The 20,736-nt window shown below is 44.2% G+C and overlaps 1 protein-coding gene across 2 annotated transcripts in view; it reads left to right on the top strand.

The window, feature by feature from the left end:
• SRPX (sushi repeat containing protein X-linked) overlaps window positions 1-20,736 on the top strand; it is a 112,359-nt gene that overhangs the window by 44,983 nt on the left and 46,640 nt on the right. Inside the window, exons 2-4 of one of the 2 annotated variants that reach the window (XM_025440033.3) lie at window positions 7,320-7,379; window positions 13,453-13,644; window positions 14,934-15,110. In XM_025440033.3, the coding sequence (XP_025295818.2) occupies window positions 7,320-7,379; window positions 13,453-13,644; window positions 14,934-15,110 (429 nt within the window). The remainder of the gene's footprint in view (window positions 1-7,319; window positions 7,380-13,452; window positions 13,645-14,933; window positions 15,111-20,736) is intronic. The other variant, XM_025440043.3, reaches the window with a different exon arrangement.

Genomic DNA, 20,736 nt, shown 5'->3' with positions numbered 1-20,736 from the left:
AAATATATTTGTCTCTTCTCCTATACAAAACGAGTCAAATATCAATGTTTCTTCAGTAAACATTTTAACATACTTTATAATAAATAATGCTATACAACTGTATAGTTCTTAATACTTTTTAGATTGCAGACTCCTATTAAAATCTACTGAAAGTTAGCAACTTTTCCCCCAGAAAAGTGTATTCATGTACCAAAAGGCATGTCTGATTACAGGGGTTCATGGACTCCTCACACAAAGCCCTTCCATTGATCCTCTAGGAGGCCTGGCACTCAGATTAAGAATCTCTGCTGTTCTTAGGGAATAGGGAATTTAATTTTGCTGCTGACTTTCAGTATAAAATTGATGATGCAGTTTGCTATTTAATATGATAACTTTTGATAATAATTAGAATAATGATGATGAAGGGAAAAAAAATTCCTACAACACATTAAGAATGCAGAGCTGTCTTCAAAATAACTAAAAACTAAACCCAACCCTTTGGGCTAAAAATATAACACAGAAGCAGCAAATCTGTCCATTTGGATCATGTGTCACAATCAATAACGAAATACATAGTTTTAGCAAATTGGCTCCATTTTTATTAGTCTCAATGCTTCCCCTCATCCACCATGAGAAATCTTTTAGGGTGATGGAAAGAGCATTCCACTATCCTTCTAAAATCTAAATGTCTGATGTAATTCTAATACATATAACAAATATTTCTTAAGAGTGACTTGGTGCCTCAGTGATATGTGGACATTCAGAATGATAGGGTGGGTCTCGGTAGACCAGAAAGACCCTTATTTGAACTTTGGGGGAGAGGAGTGTCTGTTTCTTTGGAAATCTGTTGAATTAGATGAAGTTTCTGCAAGGAGAGCAGAATTATAAATGGAATTGGCTCCAGGTATGGCTGAGGGACAGAATCCTTCATGGCACTGAGTTTCTGATTTCTGAGCCAATGTAGAATTTGTATTTGTGTGGAAGAAGCACTGAAGCATTCTTTCCAAAGAGTGGTAATCTGAACCATATGAGGACTGATTAATGGTTGGCGTAATAAAACCTCAGTTAACCAGAATTCTAAAGGGATAGACTTTCATAAATTAAGAAGAATGTGTTGAGGAACCTTTCTCTCTCCTCCCGCCATCCCCTGCCTTTTCTTCTTTTCTTTCTTTTCATTGTAACCCAGTGGAACATCCCCAATATGTATGAACCTCTTTTATTGCTCATTAAACTTTAGTAAGTAAAATCTACTGCATGTAAGTTAGTCTTTGGTCTTATCGTATCCTTCAGTATGTCCATTTTGTAGACTGGTCGTTATTTTTTATAGAAGTTGATGTGTGACTTTAGGCTGATGATAAACTGGACACTTTCAGAGAGGGATGGCTGATGTCCATGTGTTTTCTTTTCCCTTCTTTCATCCCCTGTCAGTAATAGGCAGCACATTTCCCATTCATTTGTGTATCAGTTTGGATGCATTCAGCTGCAAGTGATAAACAGTGCTATTCCCCAAAGCTTAAACTGAAAGGACATTTATTGTCGACCTAACAAGAAGTCTGGAGGTAAGATGTCTGAGGTTGATTTAGTGGCCCCGTAAGGTCACCATAGACCCCAGGCTCTTGTTATCCTTCCACTGTACCATCCCTAGCTGAACATCTTTAGAAGTCCCAACATCTTATCTCATAGTTGCAAAAGGGTTGCAGTAGCTTTGGGCATTCATCCTTACACAACAGCTTCCAAAGCAGGAAGCGTTTTCTCCCTGTGCAGTTCTCTCTTTTATCAGGGAGAAAGTCTTTCCCATGTTCCCCAACCCCCCCAAATCAGGCTTCTTCTTACTGGTCATTGACCAATCCCAGGTTTCGTGTCTATCCCTGCAACAGACATTGGCAAAAGGGCAATGTGTGACTTAAACTTACCATCGTTCATTTCCTGGGGAAGGGCATGTTGCTGCCAAACGTGGCCTGGAGGTCTTTTAGCAAGAAAAAAAGAGGAGAATGGCTGCCAGGCTGGCAGTCGGCAGCTTTTGGTACACCGAGATTTGTCTTGCTTTTGGGGGGCCCACTCTTCCCTGGCATACACCACGAGAAGGCCATTAGCTGTTGGCCGATCAGTGCTAGGGAGAGACAGACTCGTGGGTTCGGATCTAAGTGAAGGTGGATAGAGCAATGTATGCGGGCTGCTGCTAATCGAGTTGCTAACCAGGGCAACCTCTGCCAGGATTCTGAATTGAGATAATCTGCAATGTCTGCTTTGCAGTCTCTAATTTAAGTAAAAACTCTAGTGAAAAGGCTTGGTTTGGGTTTGAGTAAGCTCTCCAGAGAAACAAATGAAGAGGAGAGCATAGTTGCTTTACCTCTGCCAGGGAGAGTGCTGCATTCGGGTGGTCATTGGACACCCTCCTTGCGTCTCCTTCTGGCTCATTATAAAGATTTCCTCACCATGTGACCTGGAATTTTCTTCTCTTTGGGCAAACATCTACCACTTTTCAAATGACACTTGAGTTTCAGAGCTTGTGGTCTTGACTTGAACTACTACAACACGCGGAGTTTACTCCTGACACCCCTAGAGGCAATGAGCAGCGGGGTGGAAGCTCACTGTGGGAGTTATGTGTGTGCAGCTGAAGGCGGAGGTGGGGGAAAACTCAAAACCCAGAGTATAGAAGGCCAGCTTCTGGCAGCTGGTCCTGCACTCGCTTATGCGGCAGTCCTTTGAGACGTCTATCAAGGCTTTGGGATGTGAAAACTTGCAGTAGTGTGGAATGAACAGGAATATTAAATACCACAGTCCACCAGGTCTAGTCTTCAATGATTGTTCAGTATGTTTTTGTTAGAAATTTTAAAGTAATGACATGCTCAATGGAGACAACCTGCAAAACATAGAAAAGGGGAAATTTTCACCCAGGAGTTCCGCTCGAGCATGGAAGTTTCTGGTATGTTCTTCCAGACAGCTTCCCCATTTCTTTCTTTTTCTCCCTCCTTTCCTCTCTTTCTCTTTTCCTTTTTCAAATAATGAAGTATTTCAAGTATAAGAAAAGTATTCATCTAGACTCAACTGATATTCACATTTTCCCACATTTCCTCCAGACCTTTTTTTTTTTCTGCTAAGACATAAGATTATCAGTGGCCCTGTGTATGTGTTTCTGAGTTTCTTCCTCTTCCTTCCTGCCCGGAGGAAACCACTAATCTGAAGCTGATGTATATTTTTCTAATCCATTATAAGTTTATAGTTTCCATATCTATGGAAAACATAATAGTATTTTTTTTGTATTTTAAGATGTTATGTAATTGATATCACATGCTATATTTATCATGTAACTTGCTTTTGTTCACTGTCCATCATGTGTTTGAGATTCCACCTTGTTTCATGTAGATTGAGTTCACCGATTTGAACTTTGACAGCTTTCTATCATTTCAACACACCACCATTTATTTCCAGTAATGGTTTTATACAGTTGTTTTTACTACCGGCAGTGCTGCAATGAGCATTCTAGCACACGGCTGTTTTTGCATTATGTAGGAGCCCCTGAGAAATATCTCTAAAAGTGGGATGGCTGCTTTGAAGGGTAGTTTCAAAGGCAGTGCACAGGATCTCTTCCACGTAGTTGTACCAATTATATTCCACGGGCAGATCTTGAAAGTTCCTGTATCACGACATCCTTGTCAGGGAAGGTTGTGGCAGTCTGATGAGTGTGAATTGGTATCTTGATTCTATTGTCCTGATTACTAGTGAGGTTGAGGATTGTTTCATATTAATGTGTTGCAGCATTTGCTTCAAATCCAGGAGTACTTGTTCGTATTTGCTATTTTTCCCCCATTGGACTGTTTCCTTTATATATCCTGGATAATAATTCTGTATTATATGTGTTGCAAATATTTCCTCCCAGTCTGGCATTCATCTTTAAACTTTGTTTATGTGTCTCTTATTGCACAGAAGTTTTACGTTTTAGTGTGGTGAAGTGTAGCAATATTTTCCTTTATAGGTTATGGTTTGTACGTTTAATTTAATAGTCTTTCCCTACCTCATGATCATGCAGACATTCTGCATTTTTCCCCAAAGTTTTGGCTTTCAAATTTAGGCCTATAAATGCTTTGGAAATGGTTTTTTGGTATGGTGCGAGGTAGGACTCTTATTTTTTTTTCTTTGTATGCATATCCATTTAATCCTAGCATATTTATTGACCTTTACCCCCACTGATTAGTAATCCTACCTTATGGTATTACAAGTTAGGATTATAAGTAATATATATATATAATACTATATATATAAGTAATATATATAATACTATATATAATATATAATACTATATATATAGTTTTATATATATAAAACACTGAATATATATATGTTTTATATATATATGAATATATATATGTTATATATATATATATATATATATAGAGAGAGAGAGAGAGAGAGAGAGTATTCCATATATGGTATTATGGTATTCCAAATTTGACACATGCATGTTGCTATTATATATATATGTGTATATATATTCAGTGTTATACTTTATTCCGTGTATAGTTTACAGTATCTTCTTTTCTGCTAAGCTGTATTTCACACACATTTCCCTATTTCAAACTTGATTAGTGGATATATTGTTGATAGAAGATAACTTATTTGCTGATTCCCCTGTGGTCAGATGTTAAGTTTTCCCTATAATAAATAATATATGATGAAGGTATCTTAGAATGTTAATGTACCAGCAGAATGGGGCTGTGCACCCCAAGTGCACCCACCTCTCCAATAGGTTCTTTCCCTTCTCTATGGAGAGTATCCCCCTGCCTTGTGACTACACATCTCGAGTTATTTGTCAATGAGGGAGTGTTGTGATGGTCACAGAGATGGCCCGACCAGCTCTCCCTTCAAGGAAGGACAGGTGGTCTCAGCTGGAGGCAGTGCTGGTCTCAGCCAGTCATCAGCTTTCAGCCCCTTCTGAGATCACCTCTGTGTCCGGAGTGCTTTGCCCATGTTCGTGTCCTCCCAACGTGGGCCATATCCAGTGGCTGATCGAGGCAGGGGTATAAAGGCTCAGCCATTTCAGCCCAACCTGAGAGACTGTCATTGGGCTCAACTTCTCCCTCTGTCCAAACCTGCTTCTTTCTTGTCCCTTTCACAGATGTTGATGATTGATCCTTAATAAACCTCCTATGCCCTGAACTCCATCTCAAAAGCCACTCCCCCAAGAACCCAACCTATGACAGTTGTTTTCTTTGCTTCCAACCAGGAATAAGTCTAGAACCTCTTACTGTGTAGGTAGATTGTATGACTTGGGGGAAGAGGGAAGCACTCTTAATATAAGATCAATCTCTTAGGGAGACAGAACATGAGAAACTCCTAACTCTGGGAAATGAACAAGGGGTGGTGGAAAGGGAGGGGGGCAAGGGGTGGGTGATGGGCACTGAGGGGGGCGCTTGATGGGATGAGCACTGGGTGTTATGCTATATGTTGGCAAATTGAACTCCAATTAAAAAAAAGAAAGAAAAAAAAGAAAAAAAGATGAATCTCTTGACAATATGAGATAGGCCATATGGAGTTGAAGAATCCAACAACTGTTAGAGCACTCCAGTTCAGCTCTGAATGTGGAGAGAAACGGGCAGGGTGGGAGGGGAGGGACAGCAGATTCTGAACCGCTTCTGATATGTTCAGAATGCATTTTGGAAATGAAGCTTCTTTGAGTTACATGCATAATAAAGTTTATTTTCCATTGTGAAAGTAATACATGTTTATAGTAGAGAATTTAAATGAGAAAGAAGAAAAACATCCAATTACCATAGCTCTTCTATGCATTGTTTATTTTGAACTTGATTGTTTTACATTGTTGTAAATCACGCAATTTGTGTAATTTTGCTATAACACATTGCTCACTTAGTGTTATAAGCTTTTCCCACACTGTTGTATCTTTTTATAAACATTTTTAATGGCTATATTACATTATAATCCAATGAATGTCCTTTGGTTTATTTAACCATAATATTGACTGTTTGGTCTGTTTATAGTCTTCTGCTATTCTAAGTGACATCAGAAAGAAATCTTTGTGTGTAAAATTTTTTCCTATATTTAATATCCTTTCCTTGGGATAGATTCCCAGAAGTGGAATGCCTGGATAAAGGGGTTTGAACATAGGCTTTTGATTCATGTCGCTAGATTGCTTTCCTGAAGAGTAATACTGGTTTTCATGTTCACTTTTTGATATTGAGGAAAGAGCAGTTTGTGTAACTTTGTACCTGTTGTGGTGGCTAGAGACCAAGTGAAGAATCCTGGAGCAAAGCAGAACACAGAACTTCTCTAGTTGGGGAAATTGAGGCCTTTTTCAAATGGATATGGTCCAGGCTTCATCAGCTTCCAACATTGAATTTCCACTCTACCTCTTGTCCAGAATACATGTGCAGTGAGGACCGTTACTGACTCTCTTATCCTGTATGGGGATTTGAAAAGCCTCATAATAGAGAGTATCATTGTCCCTGTCTGTTATGCTTGCACGTCCCTGTAGGTAAATGTGTGACCAAGATGGTGCCAACTCCATGGTCCGTGATCAAACCAGGAAGTCTAGAGGGAAAGATATGTAAATTTAAGATTATGGTTTTGAAGTTTGGGCCCTGGTACCACTTTAAAGATTAAGAATCTACCACTTACTGGAATCCAATACTTAATATTCTAAAAATGATTCAGTTCCAACTTCAAAATGAGTTTAAATTTTAAAATTAAATGCAGATTTTCTCTCTGAGGCTGTGGTTTTCAAGAGTAGCAAGACTCATCAAGAAATTCTGCTTTAGCGATGCCTTGGTGTGAGGCTCGAAATAAACATCCGGATTGTTGATTCCAGCCCTCATTTCCTACAAATATACCAAAGTAGCTTTGTATTTCTTTGGTCATTAAGATAAGACATTTGCTTTGCCTCCTTATCCTCCATCCAAATTCATTTCACAAGATGGACTGATTTTCACTCAGTTCTATTGGGTTTTCTTTAACTGCTGGAGAAACCATAGGCCATGTCTGAGTCACACACATTTTACTGTGTCTCCCCTGGCATGAGATTCATATACATTGGCATCTTCTCAGAGTGAAGTTGACTTTCTATCCTGAGTCTAGAATTTCAGTTGGCACGTGGTGATTCCAAAAACAGTTGGAGGCTCATTTTGATTGGCTCTGGCAATCTCAGCCCATCCAGGTTCACTCTGAGAGGTCCCTTGTCCCCTCATGAATGGCCACAGAAGCTTTCACTCTTGGCTCTGCGTTCTAATTGCCCTTCTTGCATGGACTGTGCCAAAGCAACGCTTCGAAATATTCGTCCATATCGGGTGGCTTTTCTTGCTGCAGTTTCTGTTCTTTTTTTATTGTAGGATCTGGAGACTCACCGCTAGAAGACGATGAAGTCGGGTATTCACACACTAGATATAAAGGTGAATGCTTTGCTTCTGTGCTAATGAGGACCTGCTGATGCCAGGAGAACTTTCCTTTTTTGCCCTGCAAGAGCAGACTATAATAAAGTGACCAGCCAACACATTAAAGTGTGAATTACCTGTCCAGAAAAAAATATTCAAAAACTAATCAGCTTATATTCCCATTTTTTTAAAAAAATGAAGAGAAATGAAAGAAAGAAAAAGCATGTTGAATTTTCTGAAGTGCTGACCTTCAGCACCCCAGTGGTCATTTTATTCTCTTTAGTCTCTTTACTGTCCTTATTTCTGCAAAGCCAAGCTCTAGCTGATGAAAGTGAAAATCAAGCCATGACTTCTGCCTGATTCATACATTACAGCTAGAATGGTCCAGAACAAACCCCCCAAGGTCAAATCTGGACCCTGTGCTGCTAATGTACTGAGATGAATGGAGAATGAGAAAACTTGATTTTCATAAGCTCATTTCATTGTGCTCTTCCTGAGTCCAGCTTGGCTCCCGAAATGTTTAAGTAAAGTGTGTTGCCCAATGACACTTTAATCTAATGACAAAGAACTCCATCTCTACACATTTCCAGCAATCCGCCCCCCTACCACGTATAAAAAGCCTAATCAAGAAACTTCTATGCAGGCTCAGGTAAGTATGTCCACAAATATTTCTACTGGTGAGTCATTTCTCTGAAGCTCAGCCCTGGGAAAAGGGAAGGGAGGGAAATTTAGATGATTTCTCTCTGAATCCTGGTTCCTTTTGCAGTGGAGGAATAATTTGAAGAAAAATTGGTTAATAAAGTTCTGTTGTGGCACTTTTCCCAGGAAATTTGCCCATAGTCTAGCAAGAGGACACTGCCCTGGTCTGTTGTGATATGTGTAAGCTGTAGGAGAATCAGGGTAGTACTGGCCAGCCTTTGGCTGCAGAGAGTCCTTCAGTTGTTTTCCACAGAAGTGAACAATCTAACATAATGACTGGTGCCTATGTCCAGGTGTGTTTCCCACCATGTTCCACATTTTCTTATGATTTGTGAATGCAGATATTCATTCCTACCCATTACTTCTATAGTAATTGCCTCAGGAATCAACCAATCAAGGAAAAGACAAACTTGTTAATTAGATGTTTGGGTTAAGGAATATTCTGATTCCTCACACTTCCTTAATTAATTGAGGGTTTGAAAAAAATTTTTTTCTTTGAGTTACTTGTTGAAAAAGCTTCCTAAGATGCCTATGTGCACATATGGCCCTTCACCTGTACAGTAAAAGTTGTCTAGTGTCCTCGGCTCATGGTTCCCAGCGTTCCTGCTCACCTCACAGCAGTGTGATTGTGGGAGGTAGACCAGATGGATAAAATATGTGCCTGTCCTATGGCTTTAAGAAGAAAAATTCTTAGGAGATTGTTTTTATTGTCAGTTTTCTTAAGTTTTTTTTTTGTTTGTTTTTTGTTGTTTTGGGTTTTTTGGGGGTTTTGTTTTGTTTTGTTTTAGTAATCTCTACACCCAACCAGGAGCTTGAACTCACAACCCCGAGATCAAGTCACCCACTCTACCGACTGAGCCAGCCAGGCACCCCTGTTGTTTTTTAAGTTTTAATACTTTAAGCTCACATCAGTAACCAGGGGGTCAGCTGTAGGTCCTCAGGTCCCTGCACAGTGTCTGGCACAGAGCACATACTCAATAAGTGTTTTTGAGTTAAAGTAAAGAAAAGAAGGAAGTGAAATGGAATTTACTGTGACCCCAGAATGTGGCAAGCATTGCTTTTGATTCTCTTTTGTGGAATGCCACTGTATAGTCACACACTGAGGCGTGCAGGGCTAAATGTTATTCCTTATTCAGAGATGAAGGAAACAGAGATTAGAGAGGGTAGGTGACTTGCCCAGAGTCACACAGCTAGCTGACGTTGCATTTCGGTCCGAAATCCAGACGTTTTATTCTTTTTAAAAGATTTTATTACTTTATTCATGAGAGACACAGAGAGAGGCAGAGACAGGCAGAGGGAGAAGCAGGCTCCCTGCAGGGAGCCCGATGAGGGACTCAATCCCAGGTCTCCAGGATCATGACCTGAGACAAAGGCAGATGCTCAGCCACTGAGCCACCCAGGTGCCCCAAATCCAGACATTTAACTGAATGTCCAGAGTTTGCTAGTAGCTCCTCACGGATCTGCTGTAAGACACTGTCTATCCCAGGAACTCCAGTTAACTGGGATGCTTACCACTTTAGCCTAGGGGGATGAAAAAGCTTTGCTGAATAATCAATTTAGATTTCTCCTGAAATAAACCCTGTCTTAATTGAAGCAGCATAAGATATGTTTTTCACTAAACCTCCGTGTTAAGTGTTTTGCCCATTCACTTCAACTCATGGCACTTTCATGCATTTCAGATTCAAGTCACTCACTACCATTTTAATTATTGTTACTGAAGAGCTGTTAAACTGTCAAAATATCTTCCATATATTTGTCTTGGAAAGTAATATGAAAGAAATTCCTTTTGCAAATAAATGAAAACAAGATTATTTTCCCTACGTGTTGACAACAGCATAGCTTTTGGATATGCAGCCAGCCCTTCTAGGAGGATTTGAGGACTCAGAATATGGGGCATAATCTAATTGCACTGAAAAATACTATAGGAATATAGAAATATAGGAATTTGTGATATATGTATCCTCAGGTCATTCTCTACTGGATATGCCAGCCTTAAATATTAGTCCTGGGTACATTTGTGGAAAAGCCAGCCATAACACGTGTGCTAAAGTGAAGGTATGCTGCTTCATTTTAGCTTCCTCAAGAATCGTGTCCCTCCTGAAAAAAAGTCCAGAAGCTGGAGGATGTGGGTGTTTTCGATATTTGAGTGAAAAACAGGTTGAGAATTGGAACACTTTTCCCATTTTTACATCAGTGGAGTTGTGATTGGGACCCAGAACGCACAAAGGATTTGCCTTCGGCTGAAAGGGTCATGGGAGTTGGTTAGGAGAGACTACCCAGTCAGCAGTCAGAAGAGGGAGTGTGGAGGCAGGCATGGGTGGGAAGTCGGAAAGGAATAAGGGTATGAATTCTACAGCTTCAAAGTTAGATGGGACTTTGAAAATAACTTAACCCACTCCTGTCGCTTATAGATGAGGAATCTGCTTCCCTGAAAAATGTAGTGAGTTGTCCAGAGTTGCTAGGAGATGACAATGTTGGAATGGATGCCTCCTGGGGCTCTTGCCTCTGCCCCACATTGCATGCACCATACTCCACTAGCTCAGTGCGTTTTCCTCCTCTCTCTCTCTCTGTGTCACCTGAATTCACTCCTCCTTTGCCACTCTTCCCCAACCCCTGGTGGGGACTCACTTTCTCTCTCTGGAGAGAGAGGCAGTAAGGGGGACCCAGTCAGCAAGAGGAGAGGCTGGTGATGGGGAGCAAGCACAGAAGCCTTGCAGTCTAGAAGGAGAACAGGACACGCAGGGAAAGTAAGAGGAATGAGGCAGTGGGGAAGGCATTGAGGAGGGGTGGGACGATGATACAGATAAAGAGGTAAAATAACAGGTGATTTTTAAGAATTTTAAGAATTTTTAAGATTTTTAAGAATACCATGAAGTCCTCTGATAAACTATAAAAAGTGCTTCTCTGAGATTGAAAACAACAGATGTATTTTGGAGTTTCCTTGTAGGTGATCTTTCCTATTACATTTGGAAAAGAAAGAAAAGAGAGAGAAAGAGAAATACACCTCACTTCTAGTAGTCACAGAAGCCAGTAGGTTTCAAATCTCAGTTTTGTTTGAGTGGCAGGCATCTGTGGATTCTTCCAGAATTTATCTTAAGATCTTTTGATGATAGAAGAAATATCCACAGCTTAGTCTGCTAAGCAAACACACCCCAAGGGTGTCTCATTTACCTGTGGTCTGGAAATCTCCCAGTTTCATGGCTTACCTGGAGCCACCGCCAAAGAAAGAACCAACACATTTAAAATCAGCTCGAGAATCCTTTTTTTTAAGATTTTATTTATTTATTCGTGAGACACACACACACACACAGAGAGAGAGAGAGAGAGAGAGAGAGAGAGAGGCAGAGGGAGAAGCAGGCTCCCTGCAGGGAGCCCGATGTGGGACTCAATCCCGGGTCTCCAGGATCAGGCCCTGGGCTGAAGGTGGCGCTAAACCACTGAGCCACCCGGGCTGCCCCAAGAATCCTTTTATACTTAGAAGAAAATAATGGAGACATGTAAGGTTGTATTGTACTTCACTTCAGGGTTCAGATTGTTCTCATTTAAAACTGTTAGCACATGCAGTGTGTGTAAAGGCCAGGGGAAGGAAACTTTGTTCAAGGAAGGCCCGTAGGCCTGAGGCAAGCTCCCGCAGGCCTGTGTCCACATGGTTGAACTTAATCAGCTCTAGGCCAAGCCCACAGGACATGACTTATACCCTGAAAATCCAGGGAATAGTTGCTTGAGTCCTGATCTTAAGACCCAGGTGGCAGCTGTCTGCAAAAACATTATATGATGAAAGTATTAGCCAAAGGAGTTGTGAAAGCACAAAAGTAAAAAAAAAAAAAAAAAAAGGAGTCTGTGCACAAGCCCTGGACATGACTTGGTCTTCATGGCTGAGAAGCAGTCAGACACACGTCCTCAGAAAACTCCTTGGAAAGTCCAACAAGGTGTCTGTCCTCCTCCTTGGCCACATGATGGCGCACGCCCCCCGCTCACGGACGGCCCAGGTGCCAGGGCGGCGGCAGGGGCCGGGCAGCCGTAGGAGGGGCCTCCTGTTCTCGGCGCTGGGGAGCCTGCTCCCGGCGGCCTTGGGGAGCTCTGGCTCTGCTCCCCATCGACTATGCGGTGGGCACAGAGGCAGCTTCCCCACGCGGGAGCCAGCCTTGCCCTAACGATTTTAGGGCTCAGGGAGCACCTTCCAAAGGCGGGGAGAGGCGCTGATTTATCAGAAGCGCTATGCTCTGGGCAACCACCAGACCAGAATCAAAACACCCTGGAATCTGGTCATTTCGGAACTTTGCCACTTTTGCCACTCTCTTACCTACATGGGGCATAACTGGGGACATCTGAAGAGGGGAGTTTCTTCCCTATGGGGAGCAACTGTTCTGTGATTTTTAAAAAAATATTTCATTTATTTATTTATTTATTTATTCATTCATTCATTCATTCATTCATTCATTCATTTATGAGATCACAGAGACCTAGGCAGAGGGAGAAGCAGGCTCCCTGCGGGAAGCCCGATGCGGGACTCGATCCTGGGACCCCTGGATCATGCCCTGAGCCCAAGGCAGGTGCTCAACCACTGAGCCACCCACGTGTCCCTGTTCTGTCATCTTAAGCCAAAATTATATCCCATGGCAAAACCCTGGAAATTGCAGCTTCATGCACGTTAACTAAAATAGTGTGATGAGTTTTTACAGAGAATATGTGTGCAGATTTGGGAAAAGTCTAACCAATTATTGATTCCCTTGCCATTATGTATGGATGGTTGGGGTCAGGGTTTCCAATGATATCAGTTGCCCTCCAAAGAATTATGTTGTCTCCTTAAGGAAAATACCCAAAGGAACAAGCATTTATTGAACATGTGCTATGTGCTGGGCACTGTGCTAGGTGCTTGATATGCATTAGTGGGTTGTTGTTTTTTTTGTTTTTGTTTTTGTTTTTGTCCTGCTAAGAGCCCCTGTGACAGAGCTATAGGTATTGACTCAGAGAGGCTAAGCAACTTGTCCAAAGTCACACAGTTAGAATGCAGGAATCCAGATCCACAGTCAGATATGTCTGACACCTAGTCCTGTGATTGTAACCTCCCTCCCCCAGAGACTCCTTAAAGACTCCTTTTTTTTAAAAAAAAATTATTTATCTGTGTGAGAGGGCACAAGCAAGGGGCAGAGGGAGAGGGATAAGCAGGGAGCCTTCAGTGGGGCTCAGTCCCAGGACCCAGAGATCATGACCTGAGCCACAGACAGATGCTTAACCAACTGAGCACCCAGGGGCCCCTACCTTAAAGACTCCTTAAAAGATTCTAAAATCTGGGGCACAGCCAGCCAGGGACTTTGGAGAATGAGGAGACATATTTTCTAAAAGTGTCATTTCCTATTTCTCCCCCCTCCTTTGTTTCCGATACCTGCAGACACCCCTTGGTGCTCCCCCATCAAGGTGAAGTATGGGGATGTGTACTGCAGGGCCCCTCAAGGAGGCTACTACAAAACAGCCCTGGGGACCAGGTGCGACATTCGCTGCCGGAAGGGCTACGAGCTGCATGGCTCTTCCCAGCTTGTCTGCCAGTCCAACAAGCGGTGGTCCGACAAGGTCATCTGCAAGCGTGAGTAGCCCAGCCATGGTGGGTCCCTGGGGCCCATCGGGGCCAAAGTTCTTTCACTCTGAGATTAGGGCCTTTGAAAAAAGGACTGTTACGTGGTCTCTGATGAGAAAATGTCCCCCTTGTGAGCAGATGCCACAGAGGTGTTGGGGATCTAGAAACAAGACACACTCAGGCACTGCCATCAAGGGTCTCAGGCAGTAGCAGCAGAGAGCGGGGCAGAGGTGCAGATGGTGCCCGAAGTACCCAGACAGCTGCTAAAGCCACAGACCCATGTTCCTGGAGACAGGCAGCGTTCTCCCAAGGGGTAGAGCTTCAGGAGGCAGGGGAGTCACTCCAGAATGCTCTCCAGTGGAAGGGACTGTGCCTCAGGGGAAACAGAAAATGGGACGAGCATTTGAGGGGCTGACTTTTAGCTTGAGGACAAGTCACCCCTCCTTTGGGCAACTGCAAGAGGCACGGCGTTGTTGAAGCACATTTTAGATGCCCGTGGTATCCAGACAGCCACCTTTTATTGATCACCTGTTGTATGCCAGGCATTTGCCTGCCATGTGTCCAGTTTTTGCAGCAAGACTATTGAACATGCTTTAACTTTATCATGGGGGACATGAAGGCTCCGGGCTGCAGCCATGTGGCCCAGCCCGTGTAGACTCTGCACCACGGTGACTGTGTATGTCGTGGACGCTTCTGGTGCTTCACCCGCATATTCCTCGATGCCTTTTCCCAATTCTGGGTGTCCATCCCCCAGCTTCTGACTTGCATGCTGGATCTTCTTCAGAGGGAGAGGAGGCCCTGCTCCTCCAGAGGGCTGTCCCCTTTGCATTGACAGGGAGAGCATCCCCAGTGGGCTTGTAGCTGCCCAGCACTGGCCAGTAAAGGATTAGGGAAGCCCAGTTTCCTTGCCTGCGGGCAGGCCAAAGACCCCTGTTGTTCCGCTCCAGGGCTCCCCTGCAGGAGGAGGCTGGGGCTGCCTTTGCCCGCCATCCCACCTTGCCCCGCTTCCTTCCCTCCCCTGTGCTGCCTTCTGCACCCCTCACCCATCTCCCTCGCGAGCCCTTTCTAGCAAATCACTTGTGCACAGATCCATGTCTCGGGGGCCGCTTCTGGGATGCCAGTCCAGCCTGCTCTGATAGGCGACAATGGGCCCCTTCTGTGTGGTGTCCCTTTGCTTCTCTGATTCTGTCCATTACCTTTCCATTGGCTTTGCACCCTGTGATTTCAAAGTTCCTGGACCGCGAAACTCTCTGGACAAAAACTAAGAAACGCTGCCTATCGGGTTTTCTCTGTTTCAGAAAAGCGATGTCCCACCCTGGCCATGCCAGCGAATGGAGGGTTTAAGTGCGTCGACGGTGCCTACTTTAACTCCCGGTGTGAGTACTACTGCTCCCCGGGCTACACACTGAAAGGGGAGCGCACCGTCACGTGTATGGACAACAAGGCCTGGAGTGGCCGCCCAGCCTCCTGTGTTGGTAAGAAAACACCAGCCTTCACGGGGTACGTCCTTCGGGAGGAGCAGGGTGTGTGTGTACTGTGGGTTTTATTTTTAGTTTTTATTTTTATTTTTTGCATTTTCATTTTTTTTAATAAATTTATTTTTTATTGATGTTCAATTTGCCAACATATAGCATAACACCCAGTGCTCATCCCATCAAGTGTCCCCCTCAGTGCCCGTCACCCAGTCACCCCCACCCCCACCCACCTCCCCTTCCACCACCCCTAGTTCGTTTCCCAGAGTTAGGAGTCTGTACTGTGGGTTTTAAAAGGAAGCAGCAACACCCCGTCTGCAAAGCAGAAGCACCCAGCTTTGCTTTCAGAAGCTCTCCTCACCCCTGCTTTTCCGGCTTTGCCCAGACCTTACAGTCAGTCAGTCTCTCTGTCCTGGAGCTGACTTCACAGCCGGTGGCTTTTGTCGGAATTTTGTCTCTTTCTTGGTTTGCTACCGAGGCCCTGCAGGTGCTCCTTCCGTCCAGGGATCTGCCCTGTAGTGCTGAGCAGAGTCCTTGACGTTTGCGGGATCAGCCCCACAGAGAACATCTCTGTAGCCTTCCAGCTGACAGGGGAGTTCCTTTGGTGATCAGCAAGCACTCGGTTTGCTAAGCAGGGATTTGGAAATGTTACCTTTCTCTGGATTGCTTGAACAGTGGTTCTGAAGGTGTGGTCCTGGGAGCCTGCAGTAGTACTTGGGAACTCTTTAGAAACGTGAGTTCTTGGCCTCACCCCAGATCTGCTGAATCCAGGCTCAGAGGTGGGGGGGAGGCTAGCGCTTTGTGCTCTAAGGAGCCCCACCCCCACCCCGGGAGCATCCTGGAAGTGCTTAAAGAGAGCCACTGATGGAAGACCATATTTCTCAAACTTTTAAGGCACGTGGAATCACCTGGAAACATTGGTGAAGATGCAGATTCTAATTCAGCACGTCTGCGGTGGGGACTAGCAAGTGGCCTTTTTTCAGGCCCTCCAGGGGATTCTGATGCTCTGAAGTTTGAGAACCTGCCTTAGAATATCAAATTTGGGAAGAACTTTAATACTTTCATTCTCAAAATAGTGCCCTTGGGCCAGCAGCATTAGCACCAGCAGGAAGCTTGTTAGAAATGTAGAATCTTGTGACCCAACTCAAACCTGGCAGATCAAAATCCACATTTTAATAAGCTCCCCAGGGGATTCCCATGCTCTTTAAATACCAAGGCAGACTGCTGTAGGACAGTGGTTTTCAACACGCTTCTATTTAAATCTGAAACACTAGGGCCCAGGTATTTTTCCAAAGCTCCCTCCAAGTGGTTGAGAACCACCATCCCAGAGGATCATTTACTCAAAAACTGTTAGAGCTGCTAGGACCCACCCTTATAGAACATTCTAGTCCCTTCCCCTATTCTACAGATGAGGCCTGAGAGGTCACCTGACTTATTCAGGGTTGCTTAGAACCAAGCCTGTGTTTCCAGGCTCGCAGGTCCAAAGTCTCTGAACCCAGAGACCGCTCTGGCACTGACATGCTAAGGCCATAGGAGCCTGGCTCCTGCTGTGTTACTGTCTGCCCGTCCTCTGGAGAACCGGTCAGCTCAGGCTGCTAATATGTTTTACTCCAAGGGCTCCTTCCTGACTGCTCATTCTCTGGACCATGTACTTCACTAGTGAGACCAAAATTGGATGCCACCCTCTGGGGGCAGAAGTACAACAACAACCCCTCTGACCTCAGTCCCAGTGGTGTCTTCATGATGGCACCACTGTCCACGGTCCGCCCTGGCAGTCACTCTCACTCTGCAGTTATGTGGTTACTGAGCTATAGCCAAGGGACCTTGCCCAGGATGTGACATAAACCCTTCTATGGCAGAACCACAGCCTGGACAATCCCTAGTATCCATTTGATGAGAGCAACAGGTCCAAATAAACTCAGATAACTGACTCAGCTTTGTTCTAGCTTCTCTCTCTATTTTTAAAGATTTTATTTTTTTTATTCATGAGAGACACAGAGAGAGAGGCAGAGACATAGGCAGAGGGAGAAGCAGGCTCTCTGGGGGAGCCTGTTGTGGGACTCAATCCCAGGACCCCGGGATTACGACCTGAGCCAAAGGCAGACGCTCAACCACTGAACTACCCAGGTGCCCCTAGGCTTCTCTTTTTCTAGGATTTAGGTAGGAGTTTGTATTGGTCAGTAATTGGAAAAACAAACAACGCTAGGAACTTCAGACAGAGGAGAATTTACTACAGAGAATTGGCTTAAAAAAAATCTAAAAAGAGTGAGAGGAGCAAAAGAGGAAAAACACTGTTACCAGAGATAAGTTACAGTAGAAAGCCATATCAACCAAGGGCTGGAGAAGCAAATGTGTCATGGTGGTGTCACCCGAAGTCCATAAGCCCAGCCCAGCTGCCGACCTCTCTAGAATGGATGCCATCATTGATAAGGATGAAGTCAGGAACCCACACTCCTGCTGATGTTTCAGGAGCCCAGGAAACCCTCACTGAAGCTCCCACCAGGGAAGCATGATGACCTCCACCTTCTTCCTACCTTCCGATCTTGGGACAGTTCTTCCTATTGGCACATCTGTTCGGCACCCAGCTGGCAGGAGACGTCCAGAAAATAGAATTTTGTGATTTTCAGGCCAGGTAGTAATGGGGAGATTATAGCAAACCTGAGCACCAACAGGCTAATTGGGTCAGCAGCTTTTCTCTGAGGTTTTATTTTTTTATTTTTATTTTTTAAAGATTTTATTTATTTATTCATGAGAGACACAGAGAGAGAGAGAGAGAGAGAGAGAGGCAGAGACACAGGCAGAGGGAGAAGCAGGCTCCACACAGGGAGCCCGATGTGGGACTTGATCCTGGGTCTCCAGGATCATGCCCTGGGCTGAAAGCAGGCGCCAAACTGCTGAGCCACCCAGGCTGCCCTCTCTGAGGTTTTAGACCTCTCCCCCTGAATCACGGTAGTTCTTGGTGAGAAGAGGGCTGAGCAGTCCTAGTCACATGGTACAGGTGCCAAGAGCACGAGCTTCTAGAAGGACAGGACCTAAGCACAGATGTTGCTTTCAGATCTCCCCCGTGGCTTAGTATGTGCCAGATAGCCCTTCAGAAACACCACCCAGGGTTTTTCATCCCTCCTCCCTCATGTTGGAAAGGGCAGAGGTGGGTAGGAGAAGAGGAGATGCTTGAAGGTGTTTCTGCTAAGCGAGTGTTGGTTCTCTTGGGATCACGCCGTTCAGGTGTCCAGATCATATGCAGCAGTGGAAAGAAAATGCCGATTGTTCTCAAAAAAAACAACAGGCATGGCTTAAGCTGGACCAGATGGGGCTAGGACCTTCCCAGAGGGAGATAGAAAGAACCAGGGAATGAACTCCAATTGCAGGGAACTTATCTTAGAGTTTGCCAAGGCAAGGTTGAGGCATATTGTGGAGGCGGGAAGGGATGTTGTGCATCCAGTGAGGTGGGAGTGGCCACGGGGGAACCAGGGAGCCACAGGAGAGCATAGAGCTCCCCGGAAAAAGAGACAAATGGACAAAGCAAGCCAGCAATTCTTTCTTTGATTTTGGTGACACATAAGCTGCAGATTGTTCCCAGGGAATTTTACTCCAGGGAGGTCATTGACTCTTTTGGCTTTAAATGTATTAAATTAGTTTAATAACCTTGTTTGTGTGTTGGCAAGGCTGGGGGGGGGGTGCCTTGAGCATTGCTCAGAGCCTCAGCCTCATTTTAGATGCTGACACATGGTGGCTGAAGAGTTCCCAAATTTCAACACAACTTCCAGCAGTGCATCTTGGCCAGAGCTTTGCTGAGTGCTGAGAAAATCGTCCCAGCTCTCCTCCAGACCTGGAGGGAAGAAGGAACGCTGGGCTTGCTTTTGACTTTGAGGTGGTCAGTTCTGTGGTCTGGCTAATTCGAAAGTACCATGAGTTAAAATTAATTCTCTTATGCAGACCGCACTCTGGCAGTGGGTTCAAACCCATGGTTATTTCCAAAACAGATACAGAAAGAAGTCAATGCAGGAGGAGAATCATACTGCAATTGCAAAGAGAGTAACCTATTTAAAGAGCCACAACTGCTGTTGATATATGTAAAAAAGAAACCTTGGAATGAAACAACTATTGTTTTTAGGGGATGTTTTTTCCTTCTTTCCATTTGGAGTTATTTTTGGTTGCATTGGCATTCGGTTAGAACAATGGACAGCTAGAATTACAAGTCCTCATCCAGAGACCAAATTTTGAGTTGACACATGATTTCTCCTTCAGACCAACACTTTTTCCTGGGCCAAAAGAGGAAGAGAAAAACATTAAAGAAAGTTGAAAAATCACAGATAATGCAAACCCAGCCATTATCTTTTGACATGCAGAGAGCCCCATTTAGTTGTCTTACCAAAGGACAATGTACAAAGCAACTTGGTTTTTGGAATTGCATCTGCTTAGTTTGCGTTTCCTGCAGGGTAGGATAGATTGAGAGCACAAATGAGATTCTGGAATAAAAAATTCTCTGAGATCTCACATATGCACGTTGATGGAATGCTCGTCTGACTCCTCAACTGACAGCTGGGCTTACCGGCTGACCCACAGGGAGGTTTGCTGGGCTGCCCTGCCTTATTTCCAGAGATTCAGTTGAAGATAGAAACATGATGGGACTAAGAATAAATGTATCAGTACATCGTTGTCGACCTTAAATCATGCTAAATTTTTACGGGGTTGACAAATACACATCCTTTTGCAAACTTTCGGGAAGCTAGCATCAGCTTTGAAACAACTGGATCCGTTGAGATACTTTTCCCCCTGGCCTAATTTGTTAGTGCAAAGCAAACAGGTAAACTTCTAGTGGTCATCTCTAATAGAAACATACCACCAGCGACTTTTCAACTCTGTGTCTTCCTGGTGAAGATGGTGACTTTTCATTGGGAATTCATTGCTTCCATTCTTGCCTCTTTCATCCATTGGGGAAAATCTTCTAATACCTTACATGATACCAAAGAAATGGAACCACTTCCTAGAGACATCCACAAAGATTATACTCTAGCTGGGGGAAGCAAACAGTTGAGCAAGTCTTCAGTGTCCAGGTTTGTTCTGCCTTTGGCCATCACTATCTTCCTATGCCCCATGAAGTGGCCACTTCCTTCCCCTGTCACCAACTTCAAACTATTTTATATTTGTATCAGTAATCTATTGCCGCATAACGGACAACCCAAAATTTAGTGGCTCCAAACGACTATGTTATTTTGCTCCTGGTTGTTTGGGTTAGGAATCTGGGCAGGGCTTGGTGAAGACAGCACATCTCTGTTCCACTGACAGGGGCCCAGAGGATCCAAGATGGCTCCTCTCACATGTCTGGAACCTCAGTTGGCTGTGCTGGCTTGGGTTCGGCTGAGTCTCTTTCTCTCCTTCCCTCTATCTCTCTCTCTCTCAACCTTCACAATTTCTTATCTTCCTCACATGGCCTCTCCAGCCAGATAATTGGACTTCCTTAGATGGCAGCTGGCTCCCAAGACAGCAAAAGTGGAAAGTACCAGACTCTTTAAAGGCCCAGACGGGGGACTGGCGTAGTGTTACTTCCTTTACATTCTGTTAATCAAAGTGAGTCACAAGGCTGGCACAGATTCAAAGGGAGGGGAGATAGACTCTACCTCTTGGT

Source organism: Canis lupus, chromosome X (genome assembly GCF_003254725.2).
Source record: "Canis lupus dingo isolate Sandy chromosome X, ASM325472v2, whole genome shotgun sequence".
Lineage (NCBI taxonomy): Eukaryota > Metazoa > Chordata > Mammalia > Carnivora > Canidae > Canis > Canis lupus.
This window is presented reverse-complemented; position numbering and strand designations above follow the sequence as displayed.